The following is a 23,654-nucleotide window of genomic DNA, read 5'->3' as shown; positions in this document are numbered from 1 at the left end:
GTCAATATGATGGGTACTGAGAAAGGGGCGGTTACATGGTCTGGGGCCTAGGGCGGCCAAGACTGCAAATCCGCCTCTGGGTAGATTACAGTATATTTAATGGTTAAAAACTTTTTTCTTGGTTTATTAGATATAGAATAGCAGTTAAAAACCCGCTCCACGGGTTTTTGCTGCTAGGCCCTGCGGGCGGCACTTGGTTGGGCTGCGCCCAGTTTAAGTGATATTAACAACAGTTACATTTAATAGATAGATATTAGGTCATTCACAGAGAGAGGGTGAGTATATATTGTTAAAACACGGAACAGGAAGGAGTTAATGAATAATAACATGCTCAATTTAGGCATAATAAGAATGACAGTTGTTTGAATAAATGAAATTTTACGTATTTGTGATGGATTATTTCAAATGAAACACTATTATTGACTACATGTCTACAACTGATATTAACTGTTATGGTACCTAATATAATTTGCTCATAGGAGACTTGCAGTGCTTAAATATGTGTTACAACCGTCAATGTCTATAAGTTGAATCAATATCGTATAGTTTGTCACAACAATTAAAGATAGTTACAACAAAGTTGACTGAAATAATACATTATTACATTTTTTTTTTTTTTTTTTTTTTTTTTTTATATTTACTCCACACAGGAGGCCCTGAAGAAAATAATTTCCCTCAGGGCCTATGTCATCTTTGGGGATGCTGTGTGGAGGGTCTTTTTGTGGAGAGGAAGGAGTGAACATGGGTCTTGAAGAGTCCCATGTTGTAGGAGGGAGGAAACACAGAGGCCGGCAGTTCGTTCCACAGCCGAGCTGTTGAACTTAAGAACGAATCGTAGAAGCGACCCGTTCTCATGTGACAAGTGTCAACTGTGTACAAATGTTGGGCGCGCGTTTGGCGTGTATCCCGACTACGCACCGGTGCCGAAGGGATCAATGACGCTAGTTCCTCAGAGCATCTTCCATTGTAATACCGATAGAACAAGGACAGCATACCTACCTGACGCCTGTGCTCTAAAGATTGCAGTCCGTTTGTTAAGATTGGGGAATCTATCAAACGGACCGCCCGTTTCTGCACAGAGTCAAGGGTTTTTTTCAGGTATTTAGGGGCTCCAGACCAGAGATGGCTGCCAAATTCGACCGTAGGGCGCACTTGCGATTTGTACAGGGTGAGCAGTTGTGTACTATTAAAGTATCTGCGGGCCCTGTACAGTACGCCCAGCTTCTGAGAGGCCAACTTTACTCTGGCTTCGATGGAGCCCCCGTACCTGAGCTGGTCACTTATAGTTACACCAAGCATATCAATGGAAGGCCTGTTCGGAAGATTGCTTCCGTTGAAGGAGACTAGATTATCATTTGGATCCCTTTTAGACGTAATCAGACAGGATTGGGTCTTTGAAACATTAAATTCGACGAGATTATTTTTACCCCAGGAGGAAATACTCTCGAGATAACCGTCCATTCTCTGCTTCAAAGCCCTCCGAGCCGTTGGAGTTTGTGTGCCCTTTGGGGGCTTATCAAACAAAAAGCTATCATGAACTGTACTGTCATCCGCGTAACAATGAATCGGTGCACATGTCAAAAGGTCATTGATGTGCAACAAAAACAAAGTCGGAGACAGAACCGATCCCTGTGGGACGCCAGCATTTATGGAGTGCGAGGAAGAGGTGAAACCGTCAGCAACCGCCTGAATCGACCTATCCCTTAAAAAGTTAGCAATCCACGTACACAGGGATGCGGGAAGTCCGTAAGAATGCAATTTGTTGACAAGTCCTCGGTGCCAGACCCGGTCAAAGGCCTTGGATATGTCTAGTGCGACCGTTTGGGTCTCACCGTGACGTTCCAGGCACCGCCCCCAAACATGTGTCACATACGCGAGAAGATCACCGCACGAGCGGTTCCGCCGGAATCCGTATTGACGGTCGTTGATAATTTTGTTCTTCTCGAGGTATGTGAGCAGTTTGTCGTTGATCACACGTTCCATCACTTTGGACAGAACTGATGTGATCGCTATGGGGCGGTAGTTGGCCGGGTTGGAGCGGTCACCTTTCTTGGGAATAGGGTGAATTACCGCTTTTTTCCAACCAGAGGGCACAGTGCCACACTTCAGGGACATTTTGAAGAGCTTTGTCAAAACCGGAACTATTTCCGCAGCACACCTCTGCAATACCAGGGCAGGTATTCCATCAGGTCCACTAGCTTTGTTAACATCGAGCCCCCGTATGACGTGGAGTACATCCCGATGCCGGATCCTCAGCTTTTTCATATAGAAGCCGCAGTGAGGAACCGACGGCGGAACAGCACCCCCGTCGTCGAGGGTCGAGTTTTCCGCAAACATTTTCCCTAATAAGTTAGCCTTTTCGGTGGCGGTGTTTGCTAGTGAGCCGTCAGGTCTGGTAAGAGGTGGCAAACTGGGTTTGCAAAAATTTCGACCTATTGAGCCCGCAAGCGACCAGAATGCTCTGCTGCCATGCGGGCAGGCAGCCAGCTTTTTGCTGGTCTGCAGGTCGTGTTCGAATTTTGACCTATTAATGATTCTCTTGCATTCCTTTGCCGATTTGTTGTATGCTAATCTGCTTTCGGGCGTTCGAGATGTGTTGTAGGCTCGGTAAGCCGCGTTTTTTCGTCGAACTGCTTCGGAGCATTGTCGACTGAACCACGGCTTTGAGCCCACACCAGTTTCTTTAGTAGTCGATTGAATGAAGCCATCCATCGCCGATTTGATGACTTCACCAATCTCCTGGGCAAATCTTGAAGGGTCCGAAGTCCGAAAACAAACAGCTGACCACGGAAAAGCGTTGAAATGGGCCCGCATACCGAACCAATCTGCTGACCTATAGTGCCACACTTTTCTCCTCAGTCTCTCATTGGTTGGTCTGAAGCTAACAGGGATTGATGTCGTCACTAGGCAGTGGTCAGATGATCCCAGAGGCGCTGTGACGTCAATCTTATAACCGTGTGGCACAGTAGTTAAGAATAGGTCTAACAGATTGGAGCGGTGAGTCTGGACATCAGGAACCCTTGTAGGCTCCTGAACTAATTGCTCTAATCCGTAGCAAATGGCAAAGGATTCCGCCTGTCGGCCAGCCGAGTCCATTGGGCCTGAGAACTTCAACCATGGTTCGTTATGAACATTGAAGTCCCCCAGAACAACAAACTCGGCCGAAGGGTAGCGGGGCAAGAGATCATCAATAGTATCGCTCAAATGTTTGAAGAGCTCGGAAGTGTCTGATTCGCTTTGGTTCGGTGAGCGGTATAAACATGCGTAGAATCTTGCCGTACTGGCAAGATTGACGCGCACCCACATTACGTCGAATCTGGAATTTTCCAGACTCAATAGTCGTACACAGTTGACGTCAGCTCGACTATAGAGGCAGACTCCTCCTTTGAGTCGAAATTTGCTTGCGAGGGTAAAGCCCGGGCAGTCCAGATAGGAGGAGTCTGGCGGCTCGGCTATCTGAGTTTCGGATAGGAAAAGAAGGTTGGGACGTTGGGACAAAAGATGGTGATGGACGGAATTTAAATTTGTGTGCAGGCCGCGAATGTTGGCAAAATTTACCAACAGTTTTGGCCCGCACCGGGGACGCCTGCTACTCGCCGCTGTAATGATGTTAAGTTTGGTTTTTTGTATATTCATGATTTTAATATTTTCTTTTTTAAGGGTATGAGGGGAAAGGAAGGTCTGGAATGGAAAGGTATTTATTTATTTATTTATTTATTTATTATTTATTAACGCCGATTATAGCGGCTTTTACAAAAAAATAACATTTGTTATACATATTAATACAGAATATACATAGATAAAAAAAATATAAATATAAAATACATAAAAGAGAACAATAGAAATAGTTATTATAAATACAATACAACAATTGTTTATATATTTATATATATATATAAATATATAAACAATTCATATAAATAAATCCCGGATAAATTAATACTTTAAAACTATATTTGATTATAATCAATCTGAGAAGCGCTGACATACAGTTTTAATTAAATAGTGTTTGTATGAGGTTAAGCTAGTAATGTTTATAGATTCATCCAAAACATATTTATTACCAAGTACATGTAGGCGATTTATTATGGAATTGAGTTCAGCGTTAGATCCTGTATTGTTGCAATGATAGGGTAATTTGAAACGAACTGATCGACTAGGTACATGGAAACATATTAACGAAAGAAGTTCAGGGGAGTTCAACAGGTTGGTAACGATTTTAAATAAATAAAATAGGTCAAAACAAATTCTTCTTTCTTTTAATGTATCGAGTCCCAATAATTGTAACAGAGAGGGGTAATTAATGTTTTCGACGAATATTCCCAATTTAAAATTAATATAACGTAAAAATTTATGTTGGACTCGCTCAAGGGAATTCTCATGTACACTGTAGTAAGGACTCCAAATGGTGGTGTTAAATTCTAGTTGGCTTCTAACAAGTGAAGTGTAAAGTAATTTGACAGTTTTTAAATTTTTAAAATCCTTTGAAATCCGTAAGACAAATCCTAACATTTGCATTGCTTTACTGGTTATATTATTAATGTGTTTAATGAATGTTAATTTAGTGTCAAATGTTATACCAAGGTCTCTTATTTCATCCACAGATAATAAGGTGTGATTATTGAGAAAGTAGGTGAACAAAAATGGGTTTTTTTTTCTGTGGAATCTCATAAGTTGACATTTTTTTACATTAAGAGTTAATTTGTTTTTAAGACACCAATCGTAAAAGCTATTAATAATAGATTGAAGTGTTAGACAGTCCTCGATATTGTCAATAATTCTATATATCTTCATATCATCAGCGAACATTAGAATGAGAACACGGGTGAATATGTTTGTTACGTCGTTAATGAATAAATTAAAAAGTAAAGGACCAAGATGCGAACCCTGGGGTACGCCACTGGTAGCTTCGAACATGTAGGATAAGTGATCATTAATACAGACAGTTAACTGACGCCTAAGTAGGTAACTCTTAAACCAAGATAAAAGGTTTCCATTAATGCCGAGTTTCAAAAGTTTATTAATGAGGATTTTATGACAGACCTTATCAAACGCCTTACTGAAGTCGGTATATATAGAATCAACTTGTTGTTTGTTGGCAAGTGCATTGGAAATAAAATTTTCATATAATGTTAGGTTAGTCAAAGTTGATCTGCCGGAGATAAAAATATGAGGGGTGGGTAGGAATCTGGGGATCAGGCTGTCCAGGAGTGATGAGCGTTTGGTTAATTATTAATTGTATATATTGATTAATTGTACCCGTGTTTATGGATAAAAGGAGGGTAATGGTGCAATGTGATTAGCAGTCGGTTTAATTAAAAGGTGTGAATTTTACTCCAACTGGTGGTAATTCTTTTCCTAAAACTGTTACTGTATCTAATAAAGTTTAAAGTTAGATTATATATACACCTTCATCAGGAGAGTAAAAATCTATATATAAAGGTAGATTATTACAATATAGCGCCCCTGAGGTAATATCTCACAAAAGCGGCGCCATGCAAATTGTCCAATTAATAAATAAATATAATGTTTACATTTTATTATGTACGTATGCATTGATATACAATGGAAATAGATAAAATAATGTTATCCGATTAAACTTTATTTTATTAAAAAACAAATAACTTTTTTAACTTCACTTTATTATATACAACCAATACATGTTTCATGAACGAAGTATACACCGAAGTCAAAAATTAAATATAGATTACAATTGGAAAAAAGAAGTGGAAGGAGGGGGGAGGGGTAAGAGTAGGCTGGGTTTATAAGAATTATGAATTACAATATGAAAGACCAGTTAAGTGGGAAAATATTTAAAAGAGAGTTTATAAAAAAAATTCTTGTTAATTACATCTACTTTTATAAACATGTTCTCTTATTTCTAAAATTTCGAAATTATTTATTTGTGATGCTTTATATCCTGTGTGAAGTATTTTAAGACCTGAAATTTTTTTTTGCATATAACCATAAAACAATATATTCATAAGACAAATAACATTTAATAACGGTTATTCTAATAAATTGATAGTTGAAATACTAAATAAAATAATTAAACATATTATCTTCAAACGGTATTTTTACCCTAGTTCTTAAGATAAAAATAAACAATGGCGTAGAATTCTGTTTGTGGATAACGACACTTCTAAAATGATATATATAAACATTCCTGGTACTATTCAACCGGCGTTTTACACTAATAACAGAATGAATAAATATATTCTTAATAATATAGATTGCGAAAATCAAACAAAAAAATCAGGAGTTTATAAACTCAATTGGGCTGGATTTGTAATTTATTTTACAAAGGTAGAACCAATAGAAACTTTGAAGTCAGAACTAAAAAATATCTCAGGGTTCTAAATGGAAATAGTGAATATGAGTTTGCAAATCATCTTTTGAATCACACTTTCGATAAAAATTCAGGTCTTAAAATACTTCACTCAGGATTAAAGCATCGCAAATAAATAATTTAGAAATTTTAGAAATTAGAAAACATGTCAATATAAAATCAGATGTAATTAATAAGCAAAAAAAAAATTATAAATAATAATGAAAAATGCCATTGCAAAGTAGAACTAAACTTCCAGAAGAAATCTTATTATTAAATGCTTGATGTTCAAGTAATTTTGCATATTTAAATATACGCGCCAGTCATTTGATTCGTTTCTTCACCGCCAGAGGGGCGCTCTGTCGGCCACCTAGCCGCGATGCGTATCGGGAATCGGCCATATTGAATTAACGCCTGCTTTTTTCGTCAAACGTCAAACGTAATCACGTAATTGTGGATAATTTTCACTGTAATGTAATTAATCCAATAGATTATGAACTTTCTAAGACATATTTTCTTCGATATTATCCAAAAATTGTATGAGCAGAAACGATATTTTTTAAGAAATATCGTATTACATGTGGCGATTCTATTTCAGTATGAAATGGTGTCTTAATCTTTAAAGTCTTATTTTAACACAATTTGAATTTGACCAATCACAGGGCCTACACCGTCCAGACGCTGGAGTAATAATATTATCAGATTATTTCCTACAACCATCACGCAGTAGTATTTAAAACTAATTTTTATTTTTATTTCATAAATTTAAATAATTACAATTTTTGTTATTTTCTCAATTACCATAGGTACTAGGCTCATGCCCGTATATTGGTAGTCTTACATGATTATGTTAGAATAACAACAACAAAACATAACGGAAAAGGAAATCGTTATGGTAAAACAAAAAAATTAAAAATGTATATTTTTATAGAAACCATATTCGAAATAGAAATAAAGATAAAACTAAATAAATGATAAGAGTTAAAACTTTTTTTTTAAACCGTGTTTAGAACTCATTTATTCTTTAAAGAAGTTTGTAAGTAAGTATTGGAATTCTGCTCTCCTTTAACAATTAACATATAATACGAAGAATATTTATAGGTTACAGTTATTGATGAGACATAAAGCGAAAAAATATGTTACCTCCATCGCTCCCAAGACTCTAACAAAAACTACAATTCATCCTTACCGTATAATTCCTTCTTTGAAATACATAAAATATTTTTTTGTATTTCTTTGGCATTCACTATGTAACAATTTCTAGACATTTTTTGTTTTTAATGAGTTTTTATTATTCACAATGTACATTTGTTACGTATAAATTTTTTTATAAAATTAGCGACCGGTTTCGACACGTCCGTGTCATTAACTAGCTATTTTAAAACTAAATTTTTAAGTGCAGAAATATGGGGTTTTATTTAGTTTGGTTCTTTGGTTAGAGGGATTTGAGGGAGGGGGAGGGGGTTGAGCTGGAAACGGAGGGAGGAGTCAACAAAACGGGGAACATTGTCAATAGAGGTGATTTGCAAGGTGCTATTATTTTATTTACTATATTAATGCTTGAATTAATTTTTTTGTTGATTTCTAATGTTTCTAATGCGCACAAATTAAAATATTTATTAATGTTAGAATGTTTAAACTTAGTTTTATCCCGGTTGAAGCTATGGCCTGTCTCTATCAAATGATTAGCGAACTCGGAGAAATTATTATTTTTTAAACATAGTTCGTGTTCCCTAATTCTGGTTTTGAAATTTCTTGTAGTCATACCTACATACTGCGAGTTACAATCATTACACTCTAAAGTGTATATCCCATTTTTATCTAATTTATTTGAAACATCCTTGTTATTAATTAAGTTTTTTATTTTAGAATTAGTGTAAAAAGCTGTCGAAATATTAACTGGTAACATGCGGGATATTTTTAAGGATAAGTCGCCTGTATAAAGAAGTTTTTTATATCTTAGATTTTTAATAGATTGAGTGTTATTATCTCCACTATAAATGTACTTTTTAGAAAATATTTTGGTTTGTTTCTTATTAACTAAACGATTAATTATGTCAGGTTTATATCCGTTGTTTAGAGCTATTTGTTTTATAATGTTAATTTCATTATTGAAATTCTCCATATTTAAAGGGACATTAATAAAGGGACATCAAGAAATTGTGCTAGTGAAGTTGCTTTCAAAAAGAAAATTACCTTACAAAAGAAACTAAAAAACCTTATTCTCGCCTCCAAAAAACTAGATGGATGTTTGAACCCCCTGCCTAATAAAATTAGTTTTTCTAATCATAAATTTAATGAAAGAATAATAAATCTGTCTGATCATAAACTATCCGTCAAAGAAACGTGTTTATTATCCAAAGGACTTAACTATAACATTCAAGATGACAAAGTTCATAACGTTGAAATACTTGCTGCTGACACGGATCAAGCCCTTTTCAAATGCGCAGATTCCATTAAACATAAATCTTCTGAACTCATCAAAAAACACCTTAAAAATAAAAATAATAATAACAATATTTCCTCCAAAAATACTGAAAAACAAACCTTAAACAACATCAAAAAAACCATAAAAGAAAATAATCTAACTCTAACCAAAGCCGACAAAGGAAATACCATAGTGATTTTGAACAAAATAGACTACGTTAATAAAGTAGAAGATTTTTTAAAAAGTGATAACTTTTCAACTCTTCCAAAAGACCCTACAAAGAAATTTCAAGAAGATGTAAAGAAGACAATCAAAAGCTGCCCTTTACTATGTGGTGAACCTAAATATAATCATCTAGTATTAACTAATCCACAGCCTCCTAAACTATATGGTTTAGCGAAAATTCACAAACCAAATATCCCCATTAGACCTGTTGTTCCTGCATATTCTAGCCCCAACTATAATATATGTTCTAAATTTGTATCTTTATTCAAATCTAATAATTTATTCAGATCACATCGTTCAATTAAAAACAGTTTGGAGTTAATAAATAAAATCAAAGACTTAGACATACCTAGCAACAGTAAATTAGTGTCCTTTGACGTTGTTAATCTTTTCCCAAGCATTGCCACTAATGAATGTAAAAACCTAATTGTAAACATTTTAAATAATTCCCATTTAGATCGAACCATTGTGAAGGAAATGTCCACTTTCTTAGAAATTTGTACCAATCAAAACTACTTCACCTTTAATGATAAATTATATAAACAGCATAATGGTCTCCCTATGGGAAATCCCGCTTCTCCATTGTTTGCTGAAATATTTATGGATTCCTTTGAAAACAAACTTTTCGAATGTGGACTTTCCCTTTTAGCTAATGTATTTGTTTGGTATAGATATGTTGATGACATTTTTGTAATTTGGACAGGTAGCAACAGACAATTAGACAATTTTCTCACTTTTATTAATAACATTCACCAAAATATAAAATTTACACTGGAACATAACGATAATAACAATTTAAATTTTTTAGACTTAAACATCAGCTTAGATAATAATAAGTGTGTTTTTAACATCTATAGAAAACCTACACACACTGACTGTGTTATACCTTCTACTTCAATTCATCCTTTGTCCCATAAACTCGCCTCCTTCAACTCAATGATACATCGAGCCATTAATGTCCCTTTAAATATGGAGAATTTCAATAATGAAATTAACATTATAAAACAAATAGCTCTAAACAACGGATATAAACCTGACATAATTAATCGTTTAGTTAATAAGAAACAAACCAAAATATTTTCTAAAAAGTACATTTATAGTGGAGATAATAACACTCAATCTATTAAAAATCTAATATATAAAAAACTTCTTTATACAGGCGACTTATCCTTAAAAATATCCCGCATGTTACCAGTTAATATTTCGACAGCTTTTTACACTAATTCTAAAATAAAAAACTTAATTAATAACAAGGATGTTTCAAATAAATTAGATAAAAATGGGATATACACTTTAGAGTGTAATGATTGTAACTCGCAGTATGTAGGTATGACTACAAGAAATTTCAAAACCAGAATTAGGGAACACGAACTATGTTTAAAAAATAATAATTTCTCCGAGTTCGCTAATCATTTGATAGAGACAGGCCATAGCTTCAACCGGGATAAAACTAAGTTTAAACATTCTAACATTAATAAATATTTTAATTTGTGCGCATTAGAAACATTAGAAATCAACAAAAAAATTAATTCAAGCATTAATATAGTAAATAAAATAATAGCACCTTGCAAATCACCTCTATTGACAATGTTCCCCGTTTTGTTGACTCCTCCCTCCGTTTCCAGCTCAACCCCCTCCCCCTCCCTCAAATCCCTCTAACCAAAGAACCAAACTAAATAAAACCCCATATTTCTGCACTTAAAAATTTAGTTTTAAAATAGCTAGTGAACGACACGGACGTGTCGAAACCGGTCGCTAATTTTATAAAAAAAAAAAAATTTATACGTAACAAATGTACATTGTGAATAATAAAAACTCATTAAAAACAAAAAATACATAAAATATGTTGTTCAGAATTGAGTATATAGTTTTTTAAGTGCTTTCTTAAAAATCTTACGATTTCAGAGGAGATTTTGGTTTTGATTTATTAAATTAGTACTAGTACCTACTTGTTCGAAACAAGGGTCATATTCATATTATTTTAATAATCAGTGATCGGCATCAGAATCAGTAATATCTATTCATATGCATTGATGTATTAGGTATATTTAGATGAGACATGAAGCGAAAAAATTGGTTCCACTTTTTTACCTCCAACTCTCGTAATGCTCTAAAACTAAAACTACCGAATTCGGTCTATGCGCACCGCTTATTGCGTTGTAACACGTTTCGACGATATATTAGTACGTAATAGCGCCTCTAATTGTATAGCTCTATGGTTACCGGTAAATCTAAAACTGATACAATAATCAAACCAAATGCAGGCTAAAAAAATTCCCAAATAAATATCCTACTTATTTCCAATAATTTATTGTACGTTGAAAATTGTTAACACAAGCAGAAATCCCAAAGTCAAGGAGAATTGTAAAAACCTTTTGTAAATAGTCATTTATAAAATCAAAATACGCCTCAATTTTTTATATTTTGTTCTCATCTCTGAAAATCGTTTCTGAAATGAAACAAAATTGATTCAAGGAGCACTTAAAAATCAAATATTCGTTCTTCATGTTTAATTTATAAGAATAGTACATATTGATTTTCGTAAATCTTCTTTCTTGGTTTCTTATTTGAAAAATACTGAAAGGTCCCTACATTATTCATTATCAGACCCTTTGGGTTCAGTTAAAAAAATGCTGATGGAAGAAACGAACCTAGAAAACATTTGGATTTTGACGTAGAAATACCCTCTTAGTGCTTTTAAGGATTTTCAGCTTAGTCATGGCAGAAAACTATTGGGAAATCTGTCTGTAAGTCTAAGTATTAAGTTTCCTTTTACTCATTCAATGAATTCGAACTCAATCTTTTTAGTTTATTTCCACTGAGTTTACTGAAGTTGGAATAGAGCGTTTTACCATTGGAGTAGCAACTAGTCTAAATATAAGCGTGCAACATAAACTCTCATTGTGTTTATTGTTTTATTCCGGCTGCATCTAAAGAATATACTTACATTTTGGTACTTTTATTGTGTTTTACGCACTTTATATATTGTACTGCCTCTTTTTAGGGCCGAATCAAATCGGTTATTTTATGCTAAAACATATGGACGATATTTTTAAAAGCTCCGGTAGCGGAAGGCTTTTTTTAACGGAAAGATACAGTTCTGTATTACAGTTCCTGTCTGTTCCTCTCAGCCTGTGCAGTGTGCATATCATAATATAGAAGAAGAGTAAAGTGCTAAAAGTACCCATATATTATTAGAGATGTAAGTGAAGCAGAAGCGGATATCTTTTTTTATTTTTCATCAAGCTGGTGCGGAAGCCGGTGTTTAATAATTAGTATTAGAAATTAAACGAGGGTGTGTAGAATAGAACGTCTTTCACTTTACACTTTCTTTGTGATTGTGATTTTAATTTCAATTTTTAAAATTTCACAATGGTAAGTTATATTTAACTAAAGGTAAAACAAAAAGGACAAGCAAGAAAAAGTGCGAAACTACGTACACTCTCACGTCAGTTTTGCTAAGTAACTCATCCTAAAAGTTCCGTTAAAGTTCTGTTATAATTTTGCGGAGGTGAAAAGTATGCAAAACTTCCGCGTCTGCGGAAGCAGAAGTCTGTTACATCACTATAATATATATATACATATTTTATGTTCCCAGATAGGAGTATTCTTCTGCTTTGAAATGGATTATTTGCATTTCATACGAGAAGTTGATAGTTAAGTTTGATGGACCTTATAAAAATGTCTTTACAGCTTTCGTACGCCTCTGGGTCCTGAATAATTTTATGTGCAATACATTATCTTTAATAGATTTTCTCAAAGGTTGGCCTGGATACATATATTTTCTTCACATCTCCCGCACATACACTTGCGCGTAGATATTACTTTGTAGTAGTTAGTACTATCACTCCGTGTTTCCGCAGGGGTAGCAGGAAAGATAAGACGCCATAAATTCAAACTTTGACATCTAACCGCGCTGCTACCTTCTGGAACCTTCGTCAGTTGACAAAGATCAAATCAAAAAACTTTTCTTTCTGGAGATACATATACACTCTTGGAACCTATTTATGTAGATAGGTACTTAACCTTTTCTGGTCAATTAACATTGATGAAATACCTTTCTGTAAATTTGTTTGTACTTTTACCGTTTCCGGTTCAAGATGGTGGTCGTATTTCAGCGTGGATCCTTCCGCGAGCTGTCAAATCAGATTAATCAATATTATGGTACCTATCTGCCTGAAGAAATTCGTCATTTATTTATTTATTTATTGATATATTTATTGATACATTACTCTACAGTACTTCACATTTCAATTCAGCAACGTTGGCCTCACTGGGTTGTTCACCCGTGCTGAGGCCCCCATTTTAAAATATACGAATTTATACATTTAAACAAAAACAAAAAACAACATTAAAATAAAGATCAATTTACACCAAAAATAAAGATTAGAAATCAAAATCCAATTCTCACACCAAAATAAAAACATTAGAAGGGAATGGAAATCGGCACTTACAATGATCTATGTGCTTGTGCGTGCCGCTTGCCTTATACATTTTTTTGTGTTGCGTGTATATGTTTTATTCTCTTATGTTATAGAATTTTGGAAATATTGTCTTTTTTGTTCTTTAATCCATTTTTTTATTTTGTGTTTGAATTTATTTTTATTTTCCTCAATTTTTGTTTCAAGTGGAAGACTGTTGAATGCTTTAATAGCGTGGTATTTATGGTGTCTTTGTCCAAAGGTAGTGTTTACCGTCGGAGTTTTTATGTTTTTTTTATACGCTTTTCTGACCGGTCTATTAGTGATATTTTGTGTTTGTTGGGGATTGTTTTTTTGGTCGAAAATGTAGTTTAGTAGAGTTTTAACATATAATTGGCGTATATTGAGATGTTTCTTTGAAAAAATTGTAAATTTAGTTATTTGAAATTACCAAAATGTTTTGTATTTAAGTACCTACTTACAAATCTTATGATTTCAGAGGAAAATTTTAGTTTTGATTTATTAAATAAGAGAAAATCAAAAACATAATCTTTTGGACACTTAGCAAGGCCATCGGATTGTCGAAATTCAAATAACTTTGGTTGGCATCCTTGGTAAGGAAATAGAAACAGATTATGGACCTGACTACTTAAAGAATCTACAGGTTTTGAACTTTGTATGTAGATCTGGTCTATGACACCCCGATTAAAGGATTTACACGGAGAAAAATGAGTACGGCTTTTTTATTACGATACTGATAAAAATGGGACTGCATGACCATTTCCTAATAAAATATTAGTCACTAAGAATATGTCTGAACACGTGTTCAACGCAGGCGGCCTTGTCCGAATACATATAACGGACGAAATGCAAAAGTATTATTATTTTAAAGAACACTTGTTCCGACTTTCTCATAACATATTCGTACCTTACTGATAGTTTGTTATGAAATTTATATCATACGTTATAGGCCTCTAGGGCCGTTTTTTCAGGAAAACGAATAATTTGACCAGAGTTTTAGCAAATTAACAATATTTCATATCATTAAGTTTTTTCCTTGTACGAGGTTGATGAAAGAGATGCTGGGGGAGAGGAAGATAAGGACGTGTCTAAATATTACGATCTAGTTCCTAGACGCAGCTAGTCATTTCCAGCCAACCTTTCTCTATCCATCGATTTATCCTACATTTATGCAGGAGTCAGACTATAGTCGGGTTCGGACTTAGCTGAAGAATTATTTTATTTATTTATTAATGTCCTCCATAAAACGGATGTGCACAAAGATATTAGAAGAACGAGATGTGCTATGAGCAGTTCATACTGTGCGGAATTGTTTTGCCCAGTGTCGCCGGTTTTGTTCACCAATACTACTGCACACCTTCGCTTACGCTAAGGTATCCGCACTAATACATAGAACAGATTTCTGTGCGTACACGTCCCGATAGTATTCAAAGTACCCTAATTAGGTAGTACTCCGCCTACGGTCCGGCAGCCAACATAGCATATCTCGTTCTTCTAATATCTTTGGATGTGCACCAATATATTACGGAGAAGATTACACATTTGAGGTCATGGGGCAGATTTACTAATTTTTGACATGCGTCAAAAGATAGTTCGGGAACTTAAAAATGTCGATGTGCAATGTAGAATCGTTAAGTATCTGAGTCGTTTTGTTCATCGTCGCGTTCTGATAATAAATAATAATATGTTGATGATTTGTATAGCGCCGTATTGTGCAAAATTTCCTCAAGAACGCTGTACAAATATAGAATACATTTCTACAATTATCTATGTTATTACTGTTGAACTGACTAGTCAAACTAATATCTATTTATCTCTAAGGTTACGTATAAATTTGCGAACCGAAACGCGAACCGTACCACGAATTACAGGAAAGGAACGAATCAACTGCAAGCGGCGTTTCGCGCTATTTGCGGTTGCTTCGTTTCTTTCCCATAAGTTGAGGTTCAGTTCGGCAGTTCGGCTCGCGGATGTATACTTAGCATACCTGATTTCATCCACCGGTTCGGCGATCACTAATACAAAGCTATATTTACAATACTTGTTTATTCATCTCCTCTTTTATTTATTCTGTTGTTATTAGAGAACAGAGGCACCTCCCAGGCCCGCTCCTCCACCTCCGACTCCGGAGATGAAGAAGAGGAAGAAGACGATGACAACTCGTCCCGCAAGCAGACAGACACGGAAATGTCCACCGCCACGGAGGGACAGATGAAGCGGTACGGCCTCAACAAACGGGTCTCCCTCGGATTCGCCTACATCGGAGCCAGCAAGCAGTATCATTATGGAAGCTTCTACCTGAGGATGGGAGCTGTCGGTGAGTTCGAACACCTATTTAAAATATGTACCTAACTACATTTAAATTCCCTGACATGTATTTTTTTAATGAGCTCTTTCTATAATAGAAAAATAACTCATTTTTATTTGAGTTGAATTTAACTGTTTCCACGATTTCCTCTTAGGTGTTAGTTGTGGTAATTTAAAAAAAAAAAAAACAATAAAATAACTCTGTACTTAATGCGTTTAAGGTATCTACCGTCATTTCCATCAAGATCTGTGGAACTGTGATTATATAAATTTTTCTTTTAAAAAATCAAACATACGCCATATATATAAAATTTCCAATTGTAGTACCTGAATGAAATGAAACAAAGTTAATATAAATTAACGAATATTTCAAATCACGGGTAAAGTACTTTTCTAAAACTAGTGTATCACAATATTATATAATGTGATGCAGATACATACTGGCACGAAACATTGAAAAGCCGTGAAAATCTCCCCTTCTGACCTTCTACACATATTCTGACTGGCTTAAAGTACCCCTTTGTTCCTTAGGAATATTTCAATTCGTTAGGTTATACCACCCGTAGAAGATTGCAGTCTTCACATGACAAATTATTTTGTTTACACGAACGAAACTCGCAATAAAAATACTTGTTTCATTTATATCGCTTCCTATTATTGTCTTGTTTGATATTTACACCGTTCTCGTGCAGCTTTCTTTAATTCTTCGAATAAAATAGTTATACTATTCTTGAGCAAAACCTCGACTCTTTGACATCTGACCCTCCCCTCTGCATTTCTGGGGTTTGCAGTAAAATCCTTCTCGTATTTTACCAAATCAAATTTATTTGTTCGCTTACACTTTCCCTCGCCGCTTTTCAGAACATTTCTTCTTTCCAAATTCAATATATCCGTCAATTTACGAACACCGTTTGTGTACCCAACCATTCCTTTATGTGCGGGGTATCTTTACTCAATTTTATCCCTCAGATACCGGGTGGATTTCAATCCCTTCTTTCTATAGAAACCAAATTGTGCCTGTTGAATCCATTTCCTTCAATCTTTTTCGTCATTTAATCAGGTTTTTAAATTCGACGTCGCATCTCCGAAAATTCTAATTATTTTTCATTTATCTTAAGGTTGAAAGGCAGACATACTCACTTGCTCAATGTACTCGTCCTCTGTGCAATTAGCATACTTTACACTGTACTTGTACACCTGTGTAAATAAATCTGTCAACTTCGTCCCCATAACACAATGACGTGGCGGATAATTGGAAAAAATATGTACTTTGCACGAAATTAAAAAAAACTTTACTATGTTTTCAGTACTCCATACTGTACGTCACACCGTATTCAGTTTTGTACTGTACATTTTTTATTATATTATTTGATCTGTAGTATGTAAGGTGAACTGTAGGAGTAATCTTAAAACGTGACCATTGAGACTGAATTATTTTTTTTTAAGTTTGTTTTAGTAAAGCGCACTTGTAGTGAAATAACAAAAAAACTGCGCTTTATAAATGTTATGCTATTATTGTTATCACACTCACACTTTAACATCGTACTTTTCACCATCTTTTACCCTGTACTTAAATAATGTGGTGTACCCTGTACTTTACATCGTTCTGTTTTACACTGTGCTTTACTTTATACTGTACTATACACTGTACTTTTCACCGTGCTGTAAGCTGCACGTCATAGCGTATTTTACACAGTGTGCTTTTACTTTATACCGTAATGTGCATCGTATTTTACACCGTGCTCTGTGCTTTACAGTATTTTACACTGTGTTTTCCTCCGTCCATTATACTTTACTGTACATGTGTACATGTACAAAAATGTTTTTACTAAATAGGTAACTGTTTTTTTTAATTGATTCAATATTATTGAATATATAAAATAAAAATTATAATGGTTTAGATGGAATTATATAGGTTGTCACTCATATTACTTGACACTGATACGTTCACTGGATAGGACAGTGAATGGTTTCGCCTTTTAGAGAGCGAAATGAAGTGAAGAGAATCGTTTTATCATTTTCGATAAATCGACTTCAAACTTTCAATCCCATGTTCAACTATCCGCGTTAGAGATCCCTACTTAATGTATATTTATTCATTTATGTCATTTCTACGGTGCATGAGAACAGTTAGATAAACAGCGTGTACCATGTATATAGCTACTATATATATATATATATATATATATACTATGCCTACTTTTATATTCCAGAACTCGGCATTTTAATGTTTCTTGACAAACAAGTTTCCTCTTTTAGGAGGAAGATTTCTCAATGTGACCATGATAGATCTATTTATGTTTTGGTCTTGGAAAATGTTTGTCACTTGGGAATTAAATGTACGCCATGCGAAAAAAACTCGCTCCATAAGTATTTCCGCTTTTGGTACTACTGTTTAATCTTTCATATAAAGCAGAATATTTGTCTGAATCTATTTGAACTCTCAAACAGTTAATTTTGTGTAACACCACCTTTAAACTCTGAAATATCAATAGAACCGTCAATATAAGACCAATAACCAAAATGTTATAAATATATGGCTGAGAATATTTGGGGAATGATAGGTAGGTATATCGTAAGTTTTTCGACATCACACACACTAATTTCGATTGTTTGTGTGGTTAATGTGATGCGATGTAAAATATTCCTGCGTGCAATTATTCACGTTCAATGTACTTTTAAATTTTCGAAATTGATACTGATTGTTTGAACAATTTAGAAAATCAATAAAAAAGGTACCAAAATTATTTTATTTGAATTAATTAATAAGTTTTTATTTTTTTTATTTTTATTTTAGCGACTATATAAAATAATTGTTACATACAAAATATAATGGTGAAATTAAGTATAAAATATTGTATTTCTTAGTCCTCCTCACTAGGGGGTCCTGTGCCGAGGCGGACTAAAGTTATTTAAATATGGTTTATTTGTCTTCTATAGTAATTCTATATTTTAATTGTGTATTTTTATTATTAATACTTTCAATTGGTGATTTTTCGAGTTTACTAACGGTGTTCGAATGAATAAAAGATAATTTCTGACGTCTCGCTTACAATTTTTCAATAACGAAAAAAATAATTACCTTTTATAAAAATCTTTTTTGAAAGGCAAATATTTTATAAATACTTTCGGCTTTACAAATCCTACAATTCTAATATAATTTGATTTTCAAGGGTCTGCTATAGTTATAAAAGTAACCCTGGAGAATGAATTTAATTTTAGAACCTTGCTTAATTTGTGAAGTTGTGAATTTGTGAAATTAGTGAAGATTGAATTCGAATAGACGAGATATTGTTAGAAAACCAGTCGGGGTATGATTCAAGTCGAAAAGACGAGATATTGTCATAATTTTTTCCAGATAATATAATATTATATTGGGAATTGATTTTAACTTTTGAACCTTTGTTAATAATTCTCTTATAAAATTGATGACTGATTACGGTATCGCCAGTCGTACCTCGATTGAATTCGAGAAGTTATGTTGGTCTTTGTTTGTGCTTCCGGCAGACGTCTGATTTTGTTTCGCCAAAAAGAGAACGGTTCTACAAAGGGGAGCAGGTTTAATGTCATTGGCCCAACTGCCCCCAGCCTCCAGCTCAGCTCCAGTAATACAAGTTACTGTAGCAATTTATCAGCACAATAAAAGTCCCAAACGGCTGAGTGACCAACCCTTTCATACTTCCGACTTGATTTCTCCGAACTAACTTTCTGAATTCCGTTAACATTGATTTATTAAGCTTTCATTGTTTTTTTTTTAAATTTCTTGTACGTTTATTATTCAATCTATTACCAATAAACTTGGGCTGTCTTAAAACTGTACATGTTTTTCTACTTTATCCAAATTCTTTTCTGTAAATTGTAACTTTCGTGCACATAAAAACAGTAGATTATTTTTCTACCTTAATTTGTGGGGTTTATTATGTTGGTTTTAGGTTGTATAGTAGAGATGAGGAAAATTGAGACACCTATTTTAATTTATTCGTTTGGAACAATGACATCGATATACGTTTTGTAACATTTCATTTGTAACGTGTTCAACAGTCATTATTATAAAAACTAGAAACTGAAAAATCATAAGAAGATTACAAAAGTATTATTTTAAATATAAATGGTTTCCTCGTTTCAATAAATGTTTATAATAATGGGGTGGGATTTTATTATTTTGTACTTTTTTTACTGGACAATTGTGACTTTCACGCCACTGCTGAAATTAACACAAAATACCCTGTAACATTTCTGCTCTCCTGGTATTTTGTTCATTTCTATTTATATCTAGCGGAGACCCGTGATAAATTACGCGATAGTCTGAATTCTTGAAAAATCAGTTCCAATTTTTAAAATGACAGTAAAAATAATTTTCTGCAAAAATAATATATTATTAGTACTTAAATAATTCTTCACACAATCCTTTCCAGTTTTGAAAATGAAACTTAAATTCATAGCAAATCCGAGTTCATTGGACCAAAGTTCCACGGACAAACACAATCGAAATTAGCGTTTTCAATTTGATAACGCAAATGTTTCCTTTCTCAAAATTCTCGCTTTAATTATGTAATTTTAAATTAATTTTGTTCAAAATTCAAATTTCATCGGCTTCATAACAAGTTTGAAAACTTTTTAAAACCTGTTATTACCTCCATGCCATAACCAATTATTATCGCCTAACGCACCCACAGCAATTCAATTGAATTTTGAAGCTTTTAATGGCAGTAATAAGGTCGATGAAAGCTGCCCGCATCGAGTCACAGTTCACCTCACACATCACAGGTCGCGTTGCGTGTCGCGGTGAACTAAACATGCACAAATAATGCACGAAATATGTTGCTTTATTATTTTAACTGGTACTTTCTGTTATTATCTCGATTGCAAGTCTGTTATTACATTTTTATTAATTCGTGCATTTCCTGCTTTGAGTCGAGTTAGCGTGCTTTATGGGTTTTTTAAAATCTCAGATGAACATTGTCAACAATGAGAAAGCTTTAGTATTAGTTTTATTTTTGCTTAAGTATTTCCTATGAGACTTTTCAAGCATTATTTTAGCCTGATATTCCCAACTTAAGAATCTGGACAGCGCTTTGGTTCCCCGAACCTTCCATTGAACTTTAATCTTGCGCGTGTATATTGTAGTAACTACATAATTGCAAATGTGCACACCTTTTTCAACATATCTAAACCCTTCACTACTCGCAAAATCTTGCTATAAAGTAGACTCCAGTTTTTTTTCTTATTTTTTACAACATAAGTACATACATTTACAAAAAAAAAAAAATACGTAAGCATATAAAACAAGAGTAAGTAAAGAAAACCCACTAAGAAAAAGTCTGTGTGTGGGTTATATAACAAAAATTTACTAATAAACTAAGAGTAGAAATATACTTTTTAAATAAAATAAAACATTGAAATACAACATCAAGAGAGTTAAAATGTAACTATTAAATTACGGTAAAATAATGTTATAATTTTGCATAATACTTTAGTGAAAAATTAAACTTTGCAAAGAATTTATATGAATAGTGTTTCAACATCTAAATTATTGAACCATAATTTTATGAATAGTGTTTCAATATCTAAATTATTCAACCATAATTTTATGAATAGTGTTTCAATATCTAAATTGTTCAACCATAATTTTATTAATTGTGTTTCTTCATCTAAATTATTAAACCATAATTTTATGAATAGTGTTTCAACATCGAAATTATTCAACCATAATTTTATAAATAGTGTTTCAACAACTAAATTATTCAACCATAATTTTATGAATAGTGTTTCAATCTCTAAATTATTCAACCATAATTTTATGAATAGTGTTTCTTCATCTAAAATAATTAACTATAATTTCATTTAAATTATTCAACTATAATTTTATGAATATTTCATCATCTAAATTATTCAACTATAATTTTATGAATATTTCATCATCTAAATTATTCAACTATAATTTTAATTCTTTGATTGGTCATTTGAATTTGTTTTGATAGAAGATTAATTAATTAATTTGACAAGTACCAATAAAACTGCTGTTTGTTGGCATTAATTTGGTATTGATTTGGGATGTGTAAAACACATTATTAGTTCTTTTGCTTAATCTATTTTTCTTTTTAAAAAAAATCGAAATATGTTTATGTTTTTGATTACATTTTTCATGGTTTGCGGTATAAATAATTTACTAATGTGGAAAATGTTAGTTTCTTTCGATCGAGAATGTTCTATTTCTGTTAACTTTAATGATATGCTTTTAAATTTTCTGTAACGGCTTAATAAATCCATAAGACGCATATAATGCCATAAATGATTAAATATTGGACAAGAGAAAAATACATCATTTTCAATTTGTCAATGTTAAGTATAAAATATGTACGTAAGCTATGTTAATGTAGATGTGCTTTTATTTATTTACAATTTTCAGTTTACATCAATAATCCAATTTTTTTAATATTTTCAACTTTAGCTAGTTCATATGTGACTGTTTATGAAGTGCTTTAACTATAGTTTTTAATTTAGTAAGTTATGATGTTCCACCAAAAGCGCGTTATACAAATTTGCTTACATAATTAATTGTTATTTAAGTAATTTAAGAATTTCGTATTCTTCTCCCAGAAAATAATGATTAGACGTTTTCACCATTTGTACAAAACGCCGACTACAAACTGAGTTATGTGAAGGTAAATACAACTGTATCTAAGCAACAGGTTGAATTGCTGTGTTTGTTTACCTTCAATGGGTGCTCTTGAGCTACGTAATCCTTACGTTCAGTACACTCACTACTCAGCACAGTACAATAGAGCTCATGATATTAATATCACAGATCATATTATTATTATTATTCCCTCGTCAGCTTAATTTCCCAGTGGTTGGTTGTTAGGTTGTTCGGGGGTCGGCGGCTTGGCTTGGCTAAGGGCTGAGGCCTGCAAAATAACTTCTTTGAGGTTTCCTTGGGGAGGATTAGGCAAACAAAAGCCATATTGTGTTTCTCTCCCCTTCCCCACAAACAGGGCTTGTGCCCGTTGCTCCTGCAGATAGCCCCGAAAGATTTTCAAGAAGGCTCCACTCATTCATAAGAGAAATAAAAAGAAACACCGAAGTTATATATTTATAATTTGGTAATCCATATTAAGTAAAAACAAGACAAAACCTTTTAAATAAAAAAAACACAGTTTTTTCAACGGTAAAATAACACTTATAATACCACTATTAGTACTATTACTTAATATTGTATACCCCGACCTGATTTCGTTTGTATTTATAGCTTATTATTATATCCATTATTACTATATTAATGACATAAAATAAAATCGAAAAATGCTGCACAATCTTCTACTTATATTTTCTTTAAAATATTTTGGTGACATTAGTTTCCATTAGAATAAAAATTATCATCATTGAAATTAATGGCTTTTGTAAATAAAATGTATTTTTACGATTTCTGTGAAAAACCTAAAATCCCTTAATCTTATTATAATTTTTTTTCTGATTGTTAAAAAGGGTCTGTTGGTACTTACCTACTTACCCATAATAATTTTTGTCTTCTTTCTTAGTCGATTCGACAAGGAGCCTCCAGGCGTCTTGGGCTGTCTTGCAAACGGAATTATAAAACAAATTAAATTTTTGTCATTCTTTTCAGAAAACAAAAAACACGCTGAATAATTAGTTAAATAAATATTTAGTTTTCTTCGTTACTCATTAAGGCTTTCCCTGTGATAAAACGCCTGGAAGAAGAAATTTGTCTGAAGTAGCTACCTGCCACTGAACAGATATACTGATAGAAGTATGTAACTGGCGTGTGTGTGCCTGAAGATAGATTTGTTCATTTTTTCTTACTTCGGGTGAAATTGATTAAACTTTAAAAATATCAAATTTTTCTTGAACAGATAATCAATTTTATTGGTTTGTCTGTGGTCTATGAGTCGATAGGTCTTATGTA

The 23,654-nt window shown here is 33.4% G+C and overlaps 1 protein-coding gene across 2 annotated transcripts in view; it reads left to right on the top strand.

The window, feature by feature from the left end:
* OtopLc (proton channel otopetrin-like c) overlaps window positions 1-23,654 on the top strand; it is a 249,455-nt gene that overhangs the window by 199,797 nt on the left and 26,004 nt on the right. For both annotated transcript variants that reach the window (XM_089631714.1, XM_089631716.1), the window contains exon 6: window positions 15,507-15,740. In XM_089631714.1, the coding sequence (XP_089487840.1) occupies window positions 15,507-15,740 (234 nt within the window). The remainder of the gene's footprint in view (window positions 1-15,506; window positions 15,741-23,654) is intronic.

The sequence above is a fragment of the Hesperophylax consimilis genome, chromosome 5, assembly GCF_061612785.1.
Source record: "Hesperophylax consimilis isolate HC1 chromosome 5, BYU_Hcon_1.0, whole genome shotgun sequence".
NCBI classification, from domain to species: Eukaryota; Metazoa; Arthropoda; class Insecta; order Trichoptera; family Limnephilidae; genus Hesperophylax; species Hesperophylax consimilis.
This window is presented reverse-complemented; position numbering and strand designations above follow the sequence as displayed.